At 36.4% G+C, this 25,877-nt stretch overlaps 3 protein-coding genes and 1 long non-coding RNA gene across 31 annotated transcripts in view; 3 read left to right on the top strand and 1 right to left on the bottom strand.

The window, feature by feature from the left end:
• The window catches only part of kirrel1b (kirre like nephrin family adhesion molecule 1b), a 77,257-nt gene extending 68,737 nt beyond the window's left edge, over nucleotides 1–8,520 (top strand). For 10 of the 21 annotated variants that reach the window (XM_068222736.2, XM_005171361.6, XM_009298766.5 and 7 more), the window contains 2 exons: nucleotides 2,789–2,869; nucleotides 6,660–8,520. In XM_068222736.2, the coding sequence (XP_068078837.1) occupies nucleotides 2,789–2,869; nucleotides 6,660–7,202 (624 nt within the window). In that variant the 3' untranslated portion in view covers nucleotides 7,203–8,520. Of the gene's footprint in view, nucleotides 1–2,752; nucleotides 2,870–6,659 lie in introns of all 21 variants that reach the window. The other 11 variants (XM_009298765.5, XM_021478576.3, XM_017357475.4 and 8 more) reach the window with 2 other exon arrangements.
• The window catches only part of zeb1a (zinc finger E-box binding homeobox 1a), a 368,188-nt gene that overhangs the window by 203,861 nt on the left and 138,450 nt on the right, over nucleotides 1–25,877 (top strand). The gene's annotated exons all lie outside the window — the stretch shown is intronic.
• Nucleotides 3,200–6,376, top strand: LOC141378707 (uncharacterized). Its single transcript, XR_012393939.1, has 3 exons — nucleotides 3,200–3,467; nucleotides 3,509–3,841; nucleotides 4,053–6,376. It is a non-coding gene; the product is annotated as an uncharacterized lncRNA (long non-coding RNA).
• si:ch211-195h23.3 overlaps nucleotides 14,193–25,877 on the bottom strand; it is a 35,609-nt gene continuing 23,924 nt past the window's right edge. For 6 of the 8 annotated variants that reach the window (XM_073911141.1, XM_073911154.1, XM_068222714.1 and 3 more), the window contains 10 exon segments: nucleotides 25,485–25,565; nucleotides 25,327–25,413; nucleotides 24,786–24,811; nucleotides 24,635–24,711; nucleotides 21,820–22,037; nucleotides 20,823–21,088; nucleotides 20,276–20,392; nucleotides 18,242–18,395; nucleotides 15,687–15,731; nucleotides 14,193–15,382 (listed from right to left, as the gene is read on the bottom strand). In XM_073911141.1, coding sequence (XP_073767242.1) covers nucleotides 15,099–15,382; nucleotides 15,687–15,731; nucleotides 18,242–18,395; nucleotides 20,276–20,392; nucleotides 20,823–21,088; nucleotides 21,820–22,037; nucleotides 24,635–24,711; nucleotides 24,786–24,811; nucleotides 25,327–25,413; nucleotides 25,485–25,565 — 1,355 coding nt within the window. In that variant the 3' untranslated portion in view covers nucleotides 14,193–15,098. 8 annotated transcript variants of the gene reach the window in all.

The following is a 25,877-nucleotide window of genomic DNA, read 5'->3' as shown; positions in this document are numbered from 1 at the left end:
TTTAAATATGTTAAAAATGTACATTATTTCTGTGAAAACAATGCTACATTTCTTGCACAAATTCTCCAGAAAAAATCTCATATTTGTTTTGAAATTATGCTAAGATGTTGATTTAATTCAGAAGATAAAATAATTTTTCTAACTAATAATTATCATCATTGTTGAAAATAATGTTGCTTAATATATTTTATTGAAAACAGTGACTACAGAAGTTTATTGACAAATATTTGAAAGTTCAAAAGTACAATATTAATTTGTAATTGAAATAAATATGTGGTATGACTTTTGGTAAAGAAAAATCTTACTGGCTCTAAACATTTGAACAATTGTATAACAGTTTATAAAATATATTGCAGATATTCTTATTATACATCTTCATGCAACATGTTTGCTATCAGACTGGAAGAAAATGCTTCTGTTTGCTGGAAGCTTTTAGTGTTTATTTAAAAACATTTAACATTTTCTTGTCCTGCGTCGGCCAAAATGAATCTGGCTTGCCAATAGTTGAATTTGCAGTCTGAAATGATTGAAATGCGTGTAAAAGTACTTTATTTAGGAGGTGCTATAAGAAATCCCAATAGAACAATGACAGCCGCTTTTATAGGTTTATAAAGTGTCAGGTTTACAGAGCAATTTCTGCTGTTTATTCACAACTGTAAATGATTTAAAGGGACAGTTCACCTAGTGACAGTTTCACCAATTCTGTCATCATTTACTCGCTGTCAGAAGTTTATTTCTTCAGCTGAACATGTATTTTGAAGAATGTTTTTAAAAAACAGTTTGATGCTAAACATTGACCTCCTTAGCATTGCCGAACCATATTGTGGAAGCTAACCATCCACTGTTTGGTTGCCAGCATTCTTCAAAATACCTACTTGAGCAAATAAGTATATCAGGTCACAAAATACAATGTTTACCCTAGTACTTATATGAGTGCAAAATTACGCGCCATTACAGGGATGCTGACAGAAACATGAATACAGCATTGTGAGAAAGTTGCCTGTTTACATTTTGCATTCAATTATTTTTATATTGGACCTGTAATTAGTTTTTACAAAGTGTTTTTATTTTATTAATATTTATTTTTACCCCATTTCTTTATCAAACATTCATGTTCATAAATAAACAGTCATTAATATACAGTTGAAGTCAGAATTATTAACCCCGTTTTATTTTTTTCCCCAATTTCTGTTTATCGGAGAGATTTTTTCTGCACATTTCTAAACATAATCGTTTTAATAACTCATTTCTAATAACTGATTTTTTTTTATCTTTGTCATGATGGCAGTAAATAATATTTGACTAGATATTTTTCGAAACACTTCTATACAGCTTAAAGTGACATTTGAAGGCTTAAATAGGTAAATTAGGTTAACTAGGCAGGTTAGGGTAGTTATGCAAGTTATTGTATATCGATGGTTTGTTCTGTAGACTATCGAAAACAAATATAGCTTAAAGGGGCTAATAATTCTGACCCTAAATCGGTTAATAAAAAATTAAGAACTGCTTTTATTCTAGCCAAAATTAAACAAATAAGACTTTCTCCAGATGAAAATATATTATCAGACATACTGTGAAAATGTCCTTGCTCTGGTAAACATCATTTGGGAAATATTTGAAAAAAAAAATAAATAAATTCAAAGGGGGGGCTAATAATTCTGACTTCAACTGTATATATATTCTCATAGCCCTTTTGTAAGAAGAACTACTTTCTTCTGCCATTCATTCACATCTGCAGCTGACGTCAGAACAGCAGAAGCCATTACATTTTAGAGCTAGTATTGCAATGATTCTCTAGCGTGATGACAACATAGAAGATTTTGCTAACATTTTACGATTATAAAACTGAACGGCATGAAATCAGTCCACAGAGATATCTCCCAGTATTTCTACGTTGCAATCGGGAGATCACAATATTACTATGGTAGAAATACAGCACTACAACATACAAAAGAGAGAGAGATCAACTTAGAAAGTCATTTGCCTGTTTAATAATGATTTGATCAGCTGTAGTTTGAAATCACGCTGTTTCCTCCTAGAGCTTATTATGCGGTGTCTGTCGCCATCTTGTGGATGAACATCGGCAACCGTCTTTGCTTAAAGAAAGGCTAATGGCTGCGGATGTGCTGTCTCTCAGAAATGCAAAAAATGTGAAAATAGGTACTATCCTTATATATAAACTTGCAATATAACCAACTACATCCTTGACTAAAACAGCCTCAAAAGTACATTATGTTGTCCAACAGCAGCAATATTTGTCAAACTGTAGAGCATCCTCTGCTTGTCGCTGTATGTGGGTGGAGTAATACACAAGGGTGAAGAGGTGGTATGAGTGCTGTTACTGGCAGAATATTGCATGGCTATAGACCAATCAGATTCAAGAACCAGACAGAACTGTTGTATAAATATATATAAACTATTCATTGATCGAATGTGAAGAAATTGTACTTTTATCGCGATATAGATCATTATCAGGATATAAGATGACTTGCATCATGATATGAAATTTTTAAGACATCACCCAGCCCCTACTCTAAATGATGACAGAATTATCCTTGAGTGAACTGTCCCTTAAAAGAAGGATCTTTTTACAGACAGCATATAATTAGCAAGAGTGCGTGATGGTGAAAGAGTTTCTTGCCAGCACAAACATCTGTTCTTCACGGATTCTGATAAAGCTTTTCCTCCCTCTCTCTCTCTCCTTCTCTTCCTCCCTCTCTCCGTGTGTGTGTTTTGTCGTTTGATGGTTTAGTTTCTTCCCTCTGTCTCCCTCTCTCCCTCCACCCAGCCCTTCAAAGACGACATGGACCTGAAGCAAGACCTCCAGACCGAAACGCTGGAGCCCAAGGTGGAGGAGTATGAGGCCAAGGTAAGCCAGAGCAGAACTACTGTAAATACAGTAAACACATCAGTATGCTACACCCAAGGTTCATACATTCCTGGAAAACTCATGGAATTTTGGCAACTCATTTTCCAGGTTTGGAAAAGTTCTTAAAAAACAAATATACCCTAATAGGTATAGGTAACAGGACAAGTCATGAAACTTTAAGTCTTATGAAAACACAAGCCAACATTTTGAAAATATTTTCAACAAGACAGACAGCAAGATATTCCCTGAAAACTATTTTACTGATATAAAAATAAACAAACTACAGTTGAAGTCAGAATTATTAACCCCCTTTGAATTTTTTTCTTTTTTAAATATTTCCTGAATTATGTTTAACAGAGCAAGGAAATTTTCACAGTATGTCTGATAATATTCTTTCCTCTGCAGAAAGTCTTATTTGTTTTATTTCGGCTAGAATTAAAGAAGATAAATATTTTTTAATCACCATTTTTAAGGACAAAATTATTAGCCCCTTTAAGATATTTTTTTGGATAGTCTACAGAACCATCGCTATACAATGACTTGCCTAATTACCCTAACCTGCCTAGTTAACCTAATTAACCTAGTTAAGCCTTTAAATGTCACTTTAAGCTGTATATGAGTGTCTTAAATAATAACTAGTAAAATATTATTTACTGTCATCATGACAAAGATAAAATAAATCAGTTGTTAGAAATGAGTTATTAAAACTGTTATGCTTAGAAATGTATTAAAAAAACTCTCCTTTAAACAGAAATTGGGGAAAAAATAAACAGGGGGGTCTAGTAATTCATGGGGGGCTAAAAATTCTGACTTCAACTGTACATAGATTATGACATATGTTTGATATGCTTTAATAAATTTAAACTGGCATTTTTTTTCTCATTTACCATGTGTACGTAGGCATTACATGAAACATCAGGTGTCGTTTTCTTAGATTTCAGTGCTCTAATTACTGAGTCAGTTCAATACAAGGTGGGCCATTTATATGGATGCACCTTAATAAACTTATTGGGAATTTCACATGAAAAACAACGGTGTGCTTGGTTTAAACGTACCTTTATACTTTCATGTGTTATTTTCAAGCCCCATCACATATATGTGCCACAAACAGGACGTTAATATCACCAACCATTCCCATTTTATTAAGGTGTATCCATATAAATGGCCCACCATATATACAGAGGTCGGTGCAATATTTGTTGTCCATGAGAACTTCATTTATCATTTAGCACTTTTATGCTGACATTGACTGCAAAAAACAGAAACATCTTTACTTGAAACCAATTAAAAACTTTCAGTGTTTAATAAAAAAGTACAGTTACTGTATACCCCACCGTATTTAAAGTTATGAATGATAAAACATATTTATTTTTCTTTCTTAAAAGATGCAGCATAGTTAAATCAAATAATCAAAAGTGCTGGTTTTTTTCAGTGTGTGAGCATGATAGCAAATAGTTTTATGTAACAGTTCAACAAACAAGTCAATATATGAGTTACATTTGTTTCTACCAATAGCCTAGTGGTCAGTCTGCTTACATATAGAACAAATGCGCTTCAGGCATCCCAAATTAGTGTCCTGATTTCCAGATCTTTTTCTCTCTAGCTTTGCTTGCTGTCAATATCTGCTGTCAATTGGGAAAAAAAGCTTTCTTTTAAAAAAAAGAAAGAAAATACTTCCAAACAAAGGCAGAGCAGAAGAGCATCTCGGAGCATCTCAGAGCAACACCTACTTGTTGCAAGCGAGCTGTACCAATAATAAAAATGAATCCCGACTATCACCATTATAGAATTTGTGATACGAAACACCAGACCTTCTGGATTTTATTAAATAGTGAGCAAAGCAACTGCAAGATCATTTTGAAAGGATTGTCACAAGTTAAAATCTGCATATGATTAGTAGATGAGGTGAACTGAAATGCAAACAACTGCAGCTTAACTTAGTAAAAGTTATAAATTATTAATAATTTATAAAAGTTTCTTCCTATTAAAAATCATGTATGTAGTTAAACATGCCTGGTTAGCATGATGGCAGATAGATTTTGCTTTAATAAACAATTATTTTTGTTAATTATTATAGTTTTCTGTGACTGTTGTTATTTACATTTAGTTTAAGCTTTTAATTTATTGTGCATTTTCTATTTTATTTGAGTTAACAGAAATGTTTTTGACCAGCACTTTTAGTCTTAGTGTTTGTTTTCTAAAATTAAGGTTAGGTATGGGTGTGAAACCTTAGGTATTAAGGGTGTGTATGAATCCACCTTTGCTATTTTAATGATGGAAAAATATGCTTTGCGCCGTGGCGCAAGGTCTAACAGGGTTGTGGTTGTTCTCTTAATGAGTTATGGGTGTGTTTTGAGCATAACAACCAATCAGAGTCTCATCTCATATTCCTTTTAAGAGTCAGTTGCGTCACACCATGGCGCATTTTCTATTTACATGGTGGACTTTGTAAGTGGAAAAACTGAATGAATCACTAGTGAGAAAACAGTTAAACAGACCATCTGCAGCACGAGGATAAAGAATGAGCCTCCTCCATTCGGCTTCTTTACTTTCTCTTTCTCTTTACTTTAACTCTTTACTCCTTTACTTTCTTGGATAAGGACGTAGGTTACACTCTCACTCCACTGAAGACATCCATTAGCCCACATATTTAATTGTGTTTGTTAAGCACAAATATTTGTTTCAAAACTTTTTCTTAATTCAGTTCTAATATTCAGTAAACAAATAAATGAACAATAATAACGAAGTGTGATTCTTATGCCCAATATGGTGATGCATACTCCAAAACCCGACAGGTGGTATAAATAGTTCTGCTAATAATAAAAAATATTATACAAATGCAAATTGTCATGAATTAACTGAAAAAAGGCATGAAGGCAGTGGTTTTTATATTTATGTAGAAAATAATAATTTTTGCAACATTTTAATACTTAAATTTTTTCATATGTAAAGATATTTGTGTATTTTTGTACATCCTGTGTGTATTTAGCAATGTGTAAACCTTTGAACCCACACAGGCGCATAACTAACATGCTCTGCACTGGACTTAAGACCAGCTTTTAGATGGTCAATGGTGCTGTCTTTTTCAGCTCCTCAAAAAATCAACACGCCAACGATGCGCCTTAACACACCTCTATTTTAGACCAGCACGGCCATGAGTTCAAAGTGGCGCAAATGGATTTGCTATTTAAACAACGTTCCGCCAAATGTGAAAATTAGGGTTGCGCTGGTCTGAAAATAGCAACAAATTGCGCCAAACACATCTTGTGCCTTATTTCACCGGGTGTATGATAGGGCCCTAAAACTTACAGGTGGCCAGTTGGCATCGTAATTGTTTAATCTAGCCCAAATATCTGAAAACTGTTTAATCAAGAAGAATTTTCTGGACAAGCAAAAAATATTGTCCTGTTATTGGAAATAATATGCCACATTTAAGAAAGTTTTTCCTTCAAACAAGCAAAATAATCTGCCAATGGTGTAAGCAAAATAATATTTTGTCAAAACGAAAAACAAGATTATTTTGCTCACCCAACTGGCAGATTATTTTGCTTGTTTGAAGGAAAAACTCTCTAATTAATTTTGGCATATGAAGACAAGACAATTTTTTGTTGTCTAGAAAATGCTTTTTGATTTAAGAATTTTTAGATATTTGTACTAGAAATGAGACAAAAAAATCTAATAAAGGCAGTTTTTGCAGTGTAAATTTTGCTGGCTCAACGCAATGAATCAAACAGTGTGTGATTGACCAGTGTATCACAGTTAAAAAAAAAAACTATCTTTTTCATTTCAGGACCCCACGAATGGCTACTACAATGTCCGAGCCACGACTCATGATGAGGTGCGCTCTTCCACCCGCTCACTGCTCTACCAGGAATTCCGGGCACCTAATCCTGCATCAGTTTCAGCATCGACCGGCGGCCCTGCCAACATTCATCCCGCTCCTACAGGACGTTATGAGGCCCGTCCCACTTCCCGAATGGCTCACAACACCTATGCTCATTTCAACACAATCGCAAGGGCATCACAAATCCAGCCTCCAGCCAACCCCGTCTCCAAAACCACAGACTATCCTGCAGAGCGTGGCCTGCTGGAGTCCACCAATCCACTAGCTTTTGACAGCTACGCCTACTCAACCACACCTCAATACCGGTTAGGCTTTGCTCCGCCTTTGGAGGCGGGACCAGCCTATGAAATGTATCCAACGGGACAAGGGGTGGGGACGAGTCAAGATGCTAATGTAGGCAAATACCCAAGCTCCGCCCAGTTTCCATATTCAACCCCGCCCACGGAATACTCTCAAAGACACACGCAACGAATGCAGACTCATGTGTGAGGCTAAAAGAAAGCACTTCCTTGAACGCAAATATATGGTACACACTGATTTTTTTACACTATATGCAACACACACACATACACAAGTTTTCTACCTTTACAAAAACACGATTGAGAGAAAATTAAAGTGCCAAATTACTAACGAACCACAGCGGAAGAGGAAACCATAAACGATCACAGTGTTGAATGGAGGAACACATGTCAACCTGAAAAAAGTTCTGCCGTGGCAAATCCAGTCCTCCAAATCAGTGTTTCCCAACCCTGTTCCTGAAGGCACAACAACAGCACACATTTTCAACCTCGTCCTATTAAAACACACCTGATCCAACTCATCCAAACATTAGAAGAGACTCCAAAAGCTGAAATGAATGGGTCAGATAAGGGAGACATCCAAAATATGTACTGTTGGTGTGCCTTTAGGAACAGAGTTGAGAAACACTGCTCTAAATATCTATTGATGTCTGTGCCAAAATGAGACACTGCAAAAGAGCCATTAACCGGTTTTCTCCATGCAAGTAAATAATATTGGCTGCTTCCTTTGAAAGAAAGGCCAGTTAAAGGCTGGAGGGCAGCAGATATGGCTGTGAAAGCCCAGTGAAAGCCTGATTGCCGTGCGCTCTGGAGTTTACGCCGGATCTACCCATCGCTGAACTCAATAAAACAAAAGTGTGGGAGTTGTAAGTGAACTCACACTGATCTACAATGTGACGTCGCAGATTACGTGAGTTGAAGAAACTACAGGTATTGACAATCGCTGAGTGACTGAACGGCGCGCTCACACTGCCGAGCTCCTCGCTGCCAGATTCAACTCTTCTGATGGGACGGAGACGCGAGTATCTGGGTAAACGCCACCAGTGCTTTTAACTCGCCAGTTTCTGTAACATTGTAGATTTTTTTTCGATTTAAAAAACAAAGGAAACAAACGGATGCTACTCTGAGAGTGTCAAAGTGAGCTTACAGACTCTTCTCTGAACACACGCTCTGCCTCCTCCAAGAAAACCTCACGAGTATTTGACGCTTCGTGTTTCTGTGTGTGTGTGTCTGAGAGAGAAAGAGTGTGTGTGCGCTCATGTGACGTGGAGGAAATGTTGAATGTGAGAATCTCTTTCTCCGAAGTGTCCATGTATTTGTCCTTCACACTTTCCAAGTAGAGTTAGAGTGCTTTTCCATATTTGTATCGGAACTAAATTGCATTTGAAAGCGCTTTTATAATATTTTTCTAAGACGGCGGTGAGGGGATTGAGATCGAGTGGTTTTTGGTACAAGCAATGTAAAGGAGAAAATAAAATGTTTCTTTTTGATTTGTCAACATTAAGAAACGGAGTCAATCAGATCATTTAAAAAAGGGAAAAAACAATATTAAAGTTGAAGCAATTACGTTACGAGTCCGGTGTTCAGTGCGTTTCTTATGGAAATATAGAAGGGCTTTTAATGTCTGAGCTCAATTTGTTTTTGTTTTTGTAAATTTTTCTTAATTTAGATTTAATCTCTTGAAATTTTACGGACTTCAATTTTGAGAATATTAAAGATATGCAATGATCAGTATATACTGCTTAAAATTAATACAGGGAGCACTTAACCCTTGTGTACTATTAGAGATGTTTTCATCATGATTTTGTGTCCTAATTTGCCCGTAACTTTTCCTGTTTCAGCTAGCAAAAATAATTTTGGTGCCAATTTGGGTTTTGACATGTGAAGTTTATTTATAAACAAATGTCAAGAGGATCACGTGCTTATGATTTATCACGGCTGATCTCGCATTTACTAATCACAATCTCCCAATCATATGATTCCCCTTTGACCATAAATAACCAGTTTCAGTCCATAGTTATCTTCCTATAGAACCCCCCCCTCCCCTTCTCCTCTTTTCCTTAGATCGGCCGGCAGAGTGGCCCAGTGATTAGCACTGTTACCCCACAGCTAGAACACTGCCAGCTCTGGGGCCTCATGTACAAAGACTTGCGTGGAAATCCTACTAAAACATTGCGTACGCACAAAGCTGTAAATGTGCGTACTCAAAAAAAAATTCAGATGTATGAACACTGCGCACACCGAATCCCATGCATATTCTATGTACATCCGAATGAACGTGAAACTGAGCACAACATGCATGAGCGCAAAACCCCTCCCTGCCTCCTCCCCCGTATGAATATGCTAATGACTCTACTTTGGCAAAACCCAATGAAAAAGCAATGGCAAAAGCAAGCAAGAAGAGAAACTTTGAACAGAATGTGAATTGGAGGTGCTGCTTTCAGAGGTAGATCAGAGAAAAACAGTGTTATTTGCAAGTTTGTACTCCGGATTCAAAAAAAAAGAAAAAAAATAGAGTGGGAGAGTTTAGCTGATGCGGTTAACACAGTTAAATCTGAACATCGCACTGAGTGGATTAAAAAAGAAATGGTGCGATGTAAAGGTATAAAATGTTGCAGATTCTGTAACAGTGTGAGTGGTGCAGCTCGTAAAACGCATGGTAACATGTTTTGACACGTTCGAGCATGAACTCGCTGGTTCGAATCCAGCGTCTGATGAAGTCATTCTCCCCCGGGTCCTCCGGTTTCCTCCCACCATCCAAAGATATACATAATTAAGCAATCCAGGCACTATTTTACTCCCTTCCTCCTCGGAGGAAGGGAGCCGGGGAGTTTGAGATCTACCAAAGCTCAAGCTCCCCTCTCGCTCTACGATCGGGAGGGAGCCCTGGACTCGATGATCCCTTAAGCTCAGGCCTCTCTCCCAGGGCATCATGCCAAACAAGCTTATATTAAATCATCAGCTAAGTGAACTCTTGAAATATTTTGGGAAAATGCTTTGAACATTTAAAATAAACTCTGAACAAATTGACTACCTTAATTAAACTGCTGTAAAAGGGCATCAGATAAATATGTTTTTCAAATTGTTTTGCATGAATCTGTTATTCAACCTTGGGGTCCTGGGGTTCGTACCTCGCTTAAATGATCTAAGATGATTTGGCAGATCCTGGATCTGTTAATCTTGATAACTGGTCTCTGGCTAATTTGGTTCTTCAAACAAGTTTGCGAATCAGATTAGAACGTCTGAATGAATTGATCTGAGATTGCTGTGTGTGTTGTGAAGGACAAATCTATCGATCCTTGAAATCATGATCAGCAATGCAACGATTGGCTGACGGAACAGCCGCGTAATGACATCATCTGATTAATATTCAATTTTTCGCATGAGCAAAATTACATCAAATTCGTTGTAAATGATTTTTTAAATATGATACACAATAACTTGTGGGCTGCAGGCTTTTCATGTGCCAAGACTCAAAAGTATTTAGCACTTTATTTAGTGTTACATTTAGAGCAGATTTGCTTTATTATAGTAGCCTAGGTCTATTCAAGTTTCTTAATCGGCGTAAGGAAAACTGGGTGTGTTTAAATAAATTTTGCATCAAAAAAGCATTTCGATATCTGTAAAAGTGTCAAATCACCAGCATATTAGCTGTCAATACATATGCATGACTGCATAAATGATTATTCCTTCAAAAAAAAAAACAGTCAAATATTGTGCATGTCTATTATTAAACACAAATTGTACTAAAGCTGGTACCTTAAAATAACGTTTGTGTCTAGATCTTTTTGAAACACTTTTGTTTTTGAAACAGTCTTTTGTACCTTTAATTTTGGAGTGCAGATTGCATACTACTACTACAGTAAGAAATGGTAAGAATAGGGAACATACTTTCAGTATTACCTTTGCTTGAACTGACCCGATCTAATCCTGTTTATATGAAAAAATCCAAATCCAGCTAACTGAGTAATCCACGTACGAAGAACTGACCGATAATCTAAACTACATAATTGTTTAAAAACGTACAGGATGTTGACTTTATTTGCCAAACTCATAAATGATGTCACTGATTGGGTTAAAAAAAAGAGGGAAAAAATCAAGTCCACAATTACTTTTCATATTGAAAATACTTCATTTTGTGTGGGTTTTTCACCAAATCAGTGAAATCATTTGTGAATTTGGCATTTAAAGAGTTAAAATCCTGTAAATTTTCTAAACAATTTAGTAGTTTTGATCAGGACTGAGATTGGTTAACAGATTTATGCAACAAAAAATAAGTAAATAATTAATTAAATTACCCTAACCTAACTAACCTAGTTAAGCTTTTAAATGTCACTTTAATCTGTATAGAAGTGTCTTGAAAAATATCTAGTCAAATATTATTTACTGTCATCATAGCAAAGATAAAATAAATCAGTTATTAGAGATGAGTTATTGAAACTATTATGTTTAGAAATCTTCTCTCCATTAAAAAAAAAAAAATGGGGGAAAAAAAACAACAACAGGGCAAATAATTCTGACTTTAACTGTAAACATTTATCTGATGCATTTTTACAGCAGATTAACTCAGTGGAGGATTTTATCCCGAACATAGGGGTAGTACATTTGCAAAAAGGTTAAACAACATAATGTTACTCCAAGTGTTCCCTTTATTAATTGAGCAGTAAATTTGCATTTTACAGTGAAACAGCTGCTCTGCAGTTTAAATGAGTGCAGTTATGAAATAGGTTTTTAATCAACGTTCTTTAATTTCAAGACTTATTCGGCACCTTTACAGAGAGGACAATGAACTCGCTGATGATCAAATTCACATATCAGAGGCAGAAAGACAAGCGAATGAATGTGCAGTACTGTGTTTCTAGTGTGTGAATGTGAGCATGTTTCAGTGTGACTCCTGAAATCCACAACACAACTGTGCTTCATTTTGCATTCATGATGAACTTTCATTTGTTTTAGTCATCTGATGAAACTGTAAAAAGCAAGAATAATACCTACATGATGTGTTTTTTCCCTCAGAGCAACTTTTACATTCTTTTTTTTTATTTGTATGTGGTTATTTTTCCACAGTATTATCAAATAAAAACATCTTTTATATTAGCTCTTGTTGTCATATACGACACTAACAGCTTTGGACTGTTTAGTGTTTGATTCTGATTAGTTTGTGGAGATCTAAGGCGTGTCATTATTTTTTTAAAGGGACCCCACAGCTACAGCAGTTCCAAACAGGCTCCAAGCAACTATACACAGAATTATTCGGTTATTTCAAAGCCTATGACTCTCAAAAAAATTAACCAACAAGATTTTTAAATGACATTTGTAAGTACAGGAGCTGCTTAAGGACAAGACAAATCCCCCTGTAGGCCAAGACCAGTTACTCACTGAAGCTAAGAAGGGTTGAGCCTGGTCAGTATCTGGATGGGAAAACTAGGTTGCTGTTGTAAGTGGTGCTAGTGAGGCCAGCAGGGGGCACACAACTTGTGATCTGTGTGAGTACAAATGGCCCAATATAATGAAGGGGAAATCTTTAGGATAAGATGTTAAACCAAGGTCCTGACTCTCTGTGGTCTTTAAAAATCCCATGGCACTTCTTGTAAAGAGTAGGAGCATGACATTCCGGTGTCCTGGCCAAATTCCCTCCATTGACCCTTACCCAATATGGCCTCTCAATCATCCCCATCCACTGAATTGGCTCTATCAGTCTCTCCGCTCCACCAATAGCTGGTGTGTGGTGAACGCACTGGCACCGTTGTCCTGTGGCTGCCGTCGCATCATGCTGGATGCTGCAACACTGTTGGTGGTGTGGAGAGACCCCCCTAATGATTGTGAGGCGCTTTGGGTGTATATACATACACAATAAATGCGCTATATAAAAAAATACACATACAAAAACCTGGCAAATGTCTTGAAATAACAATTGAATTGGGTCTCAACTTTAAGGTTTTTAAAGGGATAGTTCACGCAAAAATGAAAATTCTCACCTTTTTCACACCCTTCATTTTTCAAATGCACACAAATAAAAACATTTAGAAAAATGTTGGAAACCTGTAACCATTAGCCCCTTTCACACAGTGATACCAGTAAATATCTGGAAAATTACTGGAACAACTTTACCGGTAAATTTAAAAAAAGCATTACAGACATTACGGATTTTTTCCGGATAAGAGCATTCACACAATTATTCCAAAATACCGGTAAATTCTGACATCTTCAACCAGAAACAAGCTCTAAACAGCCGCACTTTCATTTGTAAACATTTGACTACATTACCAAACTGTGGATGGAGAAGTAGCCTATTGTAACAACGGATGTAAACATATGGAAGGACACTTTTGCATGTCGAGATGTACATAATATGTGTGTGCTGGCGCTCACCGGCTGCTTTATGTGCACACGCGTTGAGCAACTGAAGGAAGCAGAGCTTAAAGGTAAACAAACAACAGCTTATCATAACCATTTTATCAAAAAAAAATGTTACACAGTTGGCATTAATAATGAACAAAAACGTTATCTAACTAATATCTAGCAGCTAAATATGTCTGGAAAAGTATTCAAAGGCGAACAGCGCAGATGTGTCTGAATGTTCTGATTGGCTGGAGTAGACGTCTTGCGTCAGAGGTGTTTTGCTTTTTCCGGCAATTTTCCTACTGAGTTCACACAGAGCAGCATTCTGGTAATTTAATGTTACACGTTCTCTTTGCGAAAAATTGCTGGTACGAATTTACCACCATTTTCAAAAACGACCCGTTCACACATACAGACCTTTCCGGAAATTTGCCAGTAATTTTGCAGAAAGGTCTGTATGTGTGAAAGGGGCTTTTGACTACCATGATATTTGTTTTTCCCATTATGTAAGTCAACTGTTACACGTTTCTAAATTTTTTTTCAAACTGTCTTCTTTTATGAGGAAAACCATGAAGCTATAAAGCCTCTCGAGGGAGAGTAAATATTCATTTTGGGTGTACTAGACTAGTAGAAGCAGAACAAATGACCCCAGACTGTTAATTATAAAATAATGTGCACGCATGCATTTTTAATAAGCCCATTGTTAATTATTCCTTGCATAATACATGATTAAGTTGTTGAAAAATACAATACTCATAAGTAGGGAGTAAAACTAGCTTATTATTTTGACACAATCAACACAGCGAAGATCAACAAGAAAACATGACAATTACAGCAATTTAAGGATTTGTTTTTTTATTGTTTCGTGGATTTTGAAGATGATGACAACATGCATATGAAACTATTTTACATTATAAACATGAACAACAGCTTTTATATGAACTTGTGAAGCTGCTCATCTCTTACATCTTTATATACTAAACGAGAGGCTTCTGGATCCCTTGTTAGACACAGTCCTGTATATTTACCCTGACGCTGTAGTTTATGCCTCAGACTTAGGGTGCTTTCACACCTACACTTTTGTTTCGGAACGTATCTCGTTTGCCCAGTTAGCGCGGTTCGTTTGCCATATGTGAACAGGGCAATCGCGCTCTGTTCCGCGCCAAAGTAATTGCTCCGAGATCGCTTGAATGAGGTGGTCTCGGCTCGATTTAAACGAACCCTGGAGCAGTTCGATTGCAGTGAGAAAGCGATCCGATCCGAGCGCGGTTATATCACAGTGTTTTATGGATATGTAATAGGTATACGGCTATATGAAGGGAGAATTATGAGTAGGGCGGGAAGTTTCGTGAGTTTCCGGATGCCCGCAAACGAGTGATGATCTCCCGGTAATCTCGCATCTCCCTCCCGGTCCTCAAATAGGCATCGTCGCGCACCCTTCTCACCCCTCCCCACCGCATCTCTCCTCAGACACGTCACACGCGCGCACCCTGTCAATCACCACCAAACCACCACCTGTCCTGACAGTTTAGCGAGACGCTGCAAAATAAACCCTGACACTCTGACCAATGTAAGGAGAGTTTACTCGCACGTGACTTGTTTTAGCTCTTTTGGTCCGATTAGAAACTTTGCAGTGTGAAAGCGAACCGCTCCAAGAGTAAAGAGCAACAATGTAACAATTGTAATCTCTGTTTCGGAACAACTGAATCGATTCACAGGTGTGAAAGCACCCTTACTCTCAGCATTACTGACGTCTGAAGGATTTGCTGTGTCCAGACTCCAGTTCCTCTACTAGATGAGGTTCGTTCTTCTTTAGCAGACGGTAAAACTCTGCTTTCACAGAAGCTCCTCCAGAGTCCAGAGCCATAAACAGGCATCTCATTTTCCTCTGATTTGTATCGGCATTATGAAGTTCGCTGTATAATTCATCTGTAATCATGTGTTTGCTCCTCAGGCTGTCAGCAATCGCCATCACTGATGAAACTCTCTGAATGAGTTTACCTCTGAGGGCATCCACAAATTCACTTCCTGATTGAAACCAAATATTGATGTTACTCATTAAAAGAATGTGTAGAGCACAAGTGTCAAATACAGTTCCTGGAGGGCCGCAGCTCTGCACAGTTTAGCTTTAACTCTAATTAAACATCTGATCAAACTAATTGAGTCCTTCAGGCTTGTTTTAAACCCACAGGTGAGTGTGTTGAAGCGAATTTAGTGAAGAGCTGTGGCCCTCCAGGAACTGGACTTGACACCTGTGGTGTAGAGTATGTGCAAGAAACAATGATAAGAAAAAATATTCATTTGACATTATATTGAAATATTAAAGTAAAACCTGAAATCATTCTGTGCTCTGGAGGTTCTACTCCTTGACTTGGTGCTATTAAGAAAATAATGTGAAAAATGAAATTAGAAATGAGAAAAAGTCAATATGAAAAGTAATATTTAGACATATGCAGATATTATATGATAATTATGAATTATTTAAATGTTTTGAATGCCTTTCAAGTAAATTCAGATTGTTGTATAGGCAGCGGTTGTTCATCACGGCACCGAATTCTTGAAGACTATTTTCAACCAAACATTTTCACATGTTAATCTGGCCTACAGCACTGAATATTCTGTGAATATAGATGGGCCTTTTGTTCATTAACTCTCTACAGTAATGTTCCAATTGTTAACATAAGTTCATTCTAGGCGACGTAGTGGCGCAGTAGGTATGGCTGTCGCCTCACAGCAAGAAGGTCACTGGGTCGAACCTTGGCTCAGATGGCGTTTCTGTGAGGAGTTTGCATGTTCTCATTGCGTTCGCGTGGGTTTCCTCCAGGTGCTCCGGTTTTCCCACAGTCCAAAGACATGCGGTACAGGTGAATTGGGTAGGCTACATTGTCCGTAGTGTATGAGTGTGGGTGTGAATGTGTGTGTATGTTTCCCAGAGATGGGTTGCGGCTGGAAGGGCATCCGCTGCGTAAAAACCTGCTGGATAAGTTGGCGGTTCATTCCGCTGTGGCAACTCCAGATTAATAAAGGGACTAAGCCGACAAGAAAATTAATGAATGAAAAGTTCATTCTAATTAAGTCAGTGTAATGACAACTAAAAAACATGCATTTATCTTAGCTGGTTATTTTTATTAACCCCTAAGGCATTAAAATAAAGCAATGCAACATTTTTATTAAATGGAGTTGATCACTTATAAACTTCAGTTCTTTTTTATTACCTTATGATTGATTTCAATGCTTTCACTAACGTTTACTTATGAGTTAATTGTCTAATGTTACCTATTGTTCTTTATCATCCTTTTTGCAATTTAATTTGTTGAAAAGTTCTATTTACCTTGATCATGTACAGTGGTGTGAAAAAGTGTTTGTCTCTTACTGAATTATTTTTTGCATGTTTGTCATACTTTAATGTTTCAGATCATCAAACTAATATAAATATTAGTCAACAATAACACAAACACATCATTCCGTTTTCAAATAAAGGGTTTTCTTATTAAGGGGAAAACAAAATACAAAACTTCATAGCTCTGTGTGAAAAAGTGTTTGCCCCTAAACATAATAACTGGTTGGGCCACCCTTAACAGCAACAACTGAAATCAAGCATTTTCGATAACTTGCAATGAGTCAGCTACAGTGCTGTGGAGGAATTTTGGCACACTCATCTTTGCAGAATTGTTATAATTGAACCACATTTGAGGGATTTCGAGAACCTGAAATGCATGATAAAGGTATGCAACAGCATCTCAGAATTGGATTCAGGTCAGGACTTTGACTAGGCCACTCCAAAGTCTTAGTTTTGTTTTGCTTCAGCTATTCAGAAGTGGACTTGCTGGTGTGCTTGGGATCATTGTCCTTTTGTTCAATTTCACTTCAGCATGACGTCACTAACTGATAGCCAGATATTCTGCTTAAGGATATTTTGGTACACAGCTGAATTCATGATTCCTTTTATCACAGCAAATCTTCCAGTTCCTGAAAGATCAAAACAGACCAACAGACTACCACCACATTGTACTGTTGGAATGGTGTTCATTTTCTGAAATGCTGTGTTATTTTTACACCTCACACATTGGGACATACACTGATGAGACAAAATTTTTACTTTTTGAACAATCCACAGAGTATTTTCCCAAAAGTCTTGGGGATCATCAAGATAATAAAAGACAAGCCTTAATGTTTTTCTTGCTCAGCAGTTTTTCGTCTTGGAACCATTCTCAGTCTCTTTCTAATGGTGGATCTATGAACACAACTTTAATGAAGCAAGTAAGGCCTGCAGTTCTTTGAATGTTGTTGTCGGGTCTTTTGTGACCTCTTGGATGAGTAGTCACTGCGTTCTTAGGGTAATTTTGGTTGGCCGGCCACTCCTGGGCAGGTTCTTCACTATTCCATGTTTTTGCCATTTGTAGATAATGGATCTCGCTTTGGTTCACTGCAGGCTCAATGCTTTAGAAATGTCTGGAAAGGTTAACAAGCCTGACAGATCTTAGTTATTTTCTTTCTCATTTGTTTTTGAATTTGGATTGGGTCTCGATTTTGAGGATCTTTTGGTCTACTTCACTTTGTCAGGCAGCTCCTATTTAAGTGATTTCTTGATTATAAACAGCTGTAGCAGTAATCAGATTTGGGTGTGGCTACAGAACTTGAACTCTATTTTCACACAGGGCTATGTAGGTTTGTATTTTGTTTTCCCTTAATAATAAAGCCTTCACATTAATAGCCCGTGTAGTTATGTTTTAGATTAGAAAACAGCTTAATTGTTGTTCAATTGCGTAAAATTATGACAAACTTCCCCAACACAGATGAATGCCTCCACAGACAAACTTAAATTATTCATCAAACATATAAAAAAATCACCCCTACACAAAGTTTGAACAACCAAATGTTTTTTACCTTTAAGTGATACTCGTGGTCGGCTCCACACTTCCTTACAATCTTCAGCTTTGTCTAAAATAGTCAATCCAACCTTTTTAACGTCAACACTCAAAAACACTTGAAATGAGGGATGGAAGTTTGGACCAAAATTATTATGCTCAAAGATCTCGCTCTGAAAAAAAACAACATCAATAGCAGCATCAAGTCGGCATGAAACTGAAGTTAAAATTGTCATTTTATTTCCATATCGTGATGTACATTTGTTTGAAACGGTCCTAAAAATAGAAAAAATGTAGGGTGGTGCATGATTTTTATGTTTGGGAACCAACTGGATTGATGGAAGGCGTTGCTAGCAAAATAGAGGAAGATTGACAAATTCATGAACACCCTGGCTATAGACAAATGGATCCCATCTAAGGCCATTTCATGTAATCAGAGCTGAAGAAAAGTACTTTCAAAGGTGAGGTAAGGTTATACTATTTGATTAAATATTATGAGAAATAATAGATTTTAACAAAATAATGAAGTGTATTTTTTTTATTTTAAGGACTACTAGTATATACATACTGTATAAAAATATGAAGATTTAAGTCTGATTTCATGCTAACTGTAATGAGCTACATTTGAAAGCCTAAGAGGGAACTTTTTACAGATCTGATACTTTGCACAATTAGTAGTACGTTTATAGTTACCAATTAAAAACAGAAAGAAGAATATATTTTACATGTTCTGTCAATAGGCATGCACAAGTACTTGATAACTTAACTAGCGATAGCAGACTAGAAGACTACCATTAAATCTCATACATCCCTGCTGTATGGTAGCTGGGTGAAAAACAGCATACAGTACAGAATAACACTCACCGGACACTTTTTAGGTACACATTAATTAGGTACACCTGCCTTAATCCTTTGTGGCATACAAGGTACTGGAAATTTTCCTCAGATATCATGGTCTATATTGACATGATAGCATCACGCAGTTGCTGCAGATTTATCAGCTGCACTTCCATGATGTGAATCTCTCGTTCCACCACATCCCAAAGTTACTATATTAGATTGAGCTCTGGTGACTGGAAGCCATTCGAGTACAGTGAACTCATTGTCATGTTCAAGAAACCAGTCTGATGTGATTCACATTTTATGACATGGGAAGTGTACCCATATTCATAAGATGGCTACACTGTGGTCATAACTGGATGGACATGGTATTGCAACAACACTCTGTGGCGTTAATACAATGCTTAATTGGTACTAAAGGGCACAAAGTGTGCCAAAAAAATATCCCCCACACCATTACACCACTATCACCACCCTGAACTGTTGATACAAGGGCATCCATTGTTTTTGGCAATTTACAAGGCAGGATGGGTCCTTGCTTTTATGTTGTTCATGCCCAATTCTGACCAGACATCCGAATGATGCAGCAGAAATTGAGATTCATCAGAACAGCCAATGCCTTTCCAATCTTCCATTGTCCAATTTTGGTGAGCCTGTGTTAATTGTAGCCTCAGTTTCCTGTTCTTAGCTGACAGAAGTGTTCCCCCGGTGTAGTCTTCTGTTGCTGTAGCCCATCCGCCTCAAGGTTGGACGTCTTGTGGGTTCAGAGATGCTCTTCTGCATACCTGGGTTGTAACGAGTGGTTATTTAAATTACTCTTGCCTTTCTATCAGCTGGAACCAGTCTGGCCATTCTCCTCTGTCCTCTGGCAGCAACAAGGCATTTGAGCTACAGAACTGCCGCTCACTAGATATTTTCGTTCAGACCATTCTCTGTAAACCCTATGGTTGAGTGTAAAAATCCCAGTAGATCATCAGTTTCTGAAATACTACATGCCTAAATGCATTGACTTGCTGCCATATGATTGACTGATTAGAAATTTGCAATAACGAGCAGTTGAACAAGTGTACCTAATAAAGTGTCCAGTGAGCGTATGTCTGTTTGTTTTATTGACTATGATACAATACCTTAAATTATACAGTTTTTATTATTTATGTCCCTTTGCACTATTTAAGAAAATGAATAGGATTTATCAATGCTAAACATATGTTACCTTCGGTTGCACTTCACAGTTCTCTGGCTGGCAACGTAGACTGTATTCCCGCTCAAGAAACAAATGACATTTTGAAGTTGTCTCAATGTATTTTTTATCCTGGTGCGAGTGCACGACCTTGAGGAATCAGATTGGGGACAAAAAACAAATGACAAAGATAAAATAAATCAGTGATTAGAAATGAGTTATTAAAACTATTGTGTTTAGAAATGTGTTCTTTCCCTTAAACAGAAATTGAAGGAAAATATATACAAGGGGGCTAATAATTCAGAAGGGCAAATAATTCTGACATCAACTGTATGTGTCATTGAAAATGTACTACTTTGAGAAAAATGAAAGGTTGCAGTTTTGATGAACCCTACACTTGCATTCTATTGATGATAAAACATGAACACATAGAGGCTTGAGGCTTGGTATTTTGATATATGATATGGCTATGTATTCCTTGCCAAAAAAATATTCTAATGCAAAATGCTGCCAATGGCTTTTTTTTTTAAATGTTGGCGGGGAAAGAGTTAAACAGAAAACATGAAAGAAATTAAAGTACCTCTGACACAGGAACATTCCCTGGAAGCAAGTGAACATTCAGTATTTTCTCTTCCTCTTCTTCCTCTTCAACAGGTAGTGTTCGAAGGAAAAGCAAAACTTGTCCACTAATGGGGTGACTAAATATCTTCATCCAGAGGAGTCCAAATAGAGAGAGATCTCTGATGTCAATCATCACGTGGGTTTCTGTCACTGTAATTGGCTGCACTATTTCCATATTCCCTCCAGTGAAATGTGCTACAGCCAATCCATCCATGTTGTCGCCCTCTGCAAAACATTTTCAACTATTTTGTAATGTGGTAAATTTTAAAAGTATAGCTATTATTATTATAGAGCATGTATTATATCAGTGTTAAAATCACAAATCTGCAGCAGTTACACTGCAGGATGTGCAATGTTGAGTTTATAAACACAGTTTTTTTAGCCAGTTTATAAAAACACGTCATGTGTGGTGTTTTTAAGACCTGTGGCTGTGCGGTCTTAAGGATAAATTATATTTAATGATTCATATGATAAAGACTTTAGAGTTATTTATTTTTGATTATTAAATATTTGTATGCGAACACTGACTTCTCAGAAAACCATACAGCACAATTTATTCCATTTGTATCTTTGCTCTATTGTATTTATCTGCTTGCAATTTGTTAATTATATTTTCAGGGAGATGTACTCAAAATCGTTGCAAACAATCATTTTATTCAAGTCATGGTGGTCATTCAAGTCTGGTGAAATTGTATCCATATTGCAATATACATATAGTATATTGCAAGTTTTTTTTCCAATATAATGCAGCCCTAAGTTATCATTTTAGATTAAAGTCTTTATAAAACTATCAAAATCCCTTAGACTTTCCTATTTATTTACAAACAAAGCATCATGAGCTGCAGTTTTTTATATGGACAGTATCAGACTACATCTTCAAAATTCAAAGTATTAAATATTTGTGGAAATGAACCAATACAAAACATTAATATTCAAGTATGAAGAAAGGAACCTACCAGAGAATATTTCACAGTGAGGAAGGTGCAGTTTTGAGATTGAGCCATTAAAACATTTAACGTCATATAAGGGTCCTGCAGGCTGCATTTGACCCAAACCATCTAAAAGACGAGGATCCCACGAGACGACTCTATACAGCAGCTCTCCTTCACCATCCATCACAAACACAAGACTGGTCAGACTGCACTGAAACTGACCAGCATGAGGACAAACAAACCTGAAGGACAGGACATTTTCATGTCAGTTGATTTTGAGGTCACTTTACTATAAAACTTTCTGTAAGTTAAGAACATTCTTGTTAGTCTAGTTGTCTCAGTCAGTCTGACAAAACAACAAGAATGTGCCTCTTTACTATGTAGTAATGCTTCTCCACAGAAGATGACCCTAGAGTACTTCTACATGATTGCATGTTTAGTTGTGCCCACAGACTGACACTGCAGTAGAAAAAATAATGAGAAAGACACAGAATGGAGAACCACACAGAGATAATTAAGATGGCTCCAAAAACAAAACATGCTGTTGAGAACCGAGTTGTCCGTTTATTTATATTTATATTCATATATATACACACACACACACACACACACTGTAAATATATATATATATATATATATATATATATATATATATATATATATATATATATATATATATATATATCAACATTTAGAATGAGTGGACAAATTTCTTTTTTTTTATTGGCTCATTTTACATGAGTTAAAAAGTTACATTTTTTCAGCCAATCTTTAGGCCTAATAGGAGTGTGTGCCGGTCACGCTGACAAATATCATTGATCCTCCTGCAGCCATTGTAGGTGGATTATTAGGCTAGAATAAGAGTACAGTTTTTAGTCATAACAGTAAAAATCACTTGCTACACTGATATGGGATTTTAAAAACTATTTTTAAGTTATAAGAGAATGTTTACAGGCGAGTCATATACATTTTCAAGTAGTTGTCTTAATTCAAGTATTAAAGTCTTGTCATCGATCTCAGCTGTAAGAGCAACAAATAATAACTTGACTTCTAGTTGATCATTTAGAAAAGTGGCAGAAGGTAGATTTTTCCAATGAATCATCACAATACTGCAGAAGACCTATTGGAATCTGCATGGACCCAAGATTCTCACAGAAAAGAAAAAATCATGGTTTGGGGTTACATCCAGTATGAAGGTGTGCGAGAGATCAACATCAACAACCTGAGGTATCAAGACATTTGTGCTGCCCATTACATTACAAACCACAGGAGAGGGCAAGTTCTTCAGCAGGATAGCGCTCCTTATACTTCAGCCTCCACATCAACACTCCTGAAAGCAAAGAAGGTCAAGGTACTCCAGGATTGGCCATGAAGGATTCGGATTTCTGCTTTCCAGTCCATCTCATCATGGACCAACGTTTATCCTTTTCATCATCCTGTTTCTTAGTATTTAACTGTGAATTGATTTTAATTAATGAATAAGTTAACACATTGCTTAATATTAGAATGTTCAGTGGATTTGCCAGTATCTTTATACCTATTTTCAGGAGCCAGCAAACTAGGTCAGAGGTCATGGAGATCTTGAGTGGAACTGAGGACTGGAAACAACTGTTTCTATTGTTATTTCTAGGAGTTAATACTGTCTAAAATGTCTAAAGTGATTTTGCTATAGTTTTACGGTTAAATCTTTTAAAGTGATTCTACTTTTTATTCAAGATAGACTTTGTGTAGTAAGAATATAACTGCCTGAATGTAGATTATACCAGTTTTTAACCAGTCTTGATAAAGACGGCTGACGGTACACTCAGCTTTGGATAAGAAACAGATTATACTTAAAGTGTGTGTGTTCTATTTGATTGTTGATCCGTTTCACAGGTCTGGAGTCAGCTCTAATCAGTCTAAAGGGTGTCTGACGTTTATGTTTAGATATTGTTCAAAATTGTACGCACGAACCTCACGTGGAAATGTTCCTAGTCTATCTGTGTTTTAACCAATCAGGTTAGAACACCTTTATGTATGATGCAGTTAATGACGTTATGTGAGAGTATAATTGTTATTGATTGGTGATTGTAAGCAGAGCGGCCTAGGAACTCATTGCGAGTGTTGAAGCTGGCTTCTGCAAATGAAACTGCAAACTATCTTCAGTAAACTTAATATATTTTTTAAAAATCTCTGACTCCGGCTCTTCTTCATCTACCAGACTGGTCATTCTTTGGGTTAAACTGTAAACTATCCCTACAGCCAGCCCAGTCACCAGACATGAACATTATTGAGCATGTCTGGGGTGAGATGGAGGTGGAGGAGACATTGAAGATGAATCCAAATAATTTTGATAAATCTGGGAGTCCTGCAAGAACGCTTTCTTTGCCATTCCAGATGACTTTATTAATCAGTTATTTGAGTCATTGCAGAGATGTATGGATGCAGTCCTCCAGGCTAATGAGAGTCAGACACAATATTCATTCTTTTTCCACTGCACCATGACTTATATTCTATACTGTACATTATTTTTGTTAAGTGACAAGACTTTTGTCTAAGCAGACTTTACTGTCCTAATTAAAATAATTAAAAATCAAGGCATGATCATATTTTATTTTGGTAAAATAAGCGTAATCTAGAGGTCTTTGCCTTTTATATAAGCCACTTCTGATACCAAATGATCAACTAGAAGTTATTATTTGTTGTTCCTAAAACGTGGATAGGCGACAAGACTTTTGTCAGGTTGTGTTTAAAAAAGTGTCCTATATATAGACATGAGTCATTGAAGGTTTACATTTAAAGGTAAGCAATTCAACACATTATCTTTTTACAGATTCCAAAGAACACAACTGTTCAATACCTGTATGTATTCTTGTCTTTGTACTTGTCATCTTCTTGAATAAGTTCAGGTGTGAATATTTCTGCATCATCTGAGGGCTGAAACAAAGGAAAGAATGATCTTTCTCTTTTTGATTTTATGAAAGCCAGAACACATGACAGTTGCTACTCACTGTTTGTCCTGAAGATGATTCTGCACCTAGGGAAAAAGTAAGAAACAAATTCATAAGTGACATGCATTAACAGTACAAGAAACTAGATCTCAAATATGACCTCATAACACCACTGAACTACAGAGTATATAGTCATAAACAGAATAACAGTTTATAATTTATAGTTTGTTTGTTTTTTTGTTGTTGTTTTTTTTGCTTAAAAAGTTATATTCAGACTTCTGTTGCTGAAAAAAATGAATGATTGCCAGTAATCAAATGAAGATTAAAAACTGGCTTTGGTAAATAAAAAAGCAAGGATAACAAAACAGACAGAAAGCTAAAATTTTTTTAATGCAAAGCACAGAACACCATCGGTCACCTGAGATACGAAAGCTTAATATCTACGTTTACATCATTTTGTATTGTATGGTCATTTTTGCACTCACAATGATAAAGTTATGAGTGTGATTCTCAATGTGCACCTGATCGCAGTAATGAGATTATTTAAATTTATTACATTTATTATTACATTTAAAATAAAAATTATACCATGTTTACTCACCATCCACATGCTCCAAAACAGTTTCAGTTTTTTTGGAAGCCTGTAACCTGTGAAATCTATGGCGTTTAACTGTCCTCGATCTTGTGCCTGTAAAACATGTTTATAAACTATAATTAAATTTGTATTTATATTTGTTTATAAAATCTGAGAGTACATACCCATGCTTAAGCTTCTTGGGTGCCTAAAACGTCGTTTCGAAGTGGACTCGTCATCTGAATCTGATAATGATATACGCATCCCTGAGAAAAAGTATCAAAGTGACAAATGTCATGCTACAGCATAACCAGCTACATGACAAGGATATTTGACTTAAGTTGAATTTTCGTAACTATGAATAAAATGACAGATTCTAGTCTGAAACATAGGAGTATATATATACACACACAGTTAAAGTCAGAATTATTAGCCCCCTGACCTATTTTTTTTCCCCCCAGTTTTTATTTAACGGAAAGAAGATTTTTTTTTTTTTGACACATTTCTAATCATAATAGTTTTATTAACTCATTTCTAATTACTAATTTATTTAATCTTTGCCATAATGACAGTAAATA

Source organism: Danio rerio, chromosome 2 (assembly GCF_049306965.1).
Source record: "Danio rerio strain Tuebingen ecotype United States chromosome 2, GRCz12tu, whole genome shotgun sequence".
NCBI classification, from domain to species: Eukaryota; Metazoa; Chordata; class Actinopteri; order Cypriniformes; family Danionidae; genus Danio; species Danio rerio.
The sequence above is the reverse complement of the archived record's forward strand: the minus strand, read 5'-3'. Positions and strand labels throughout refer to the sequence as shown.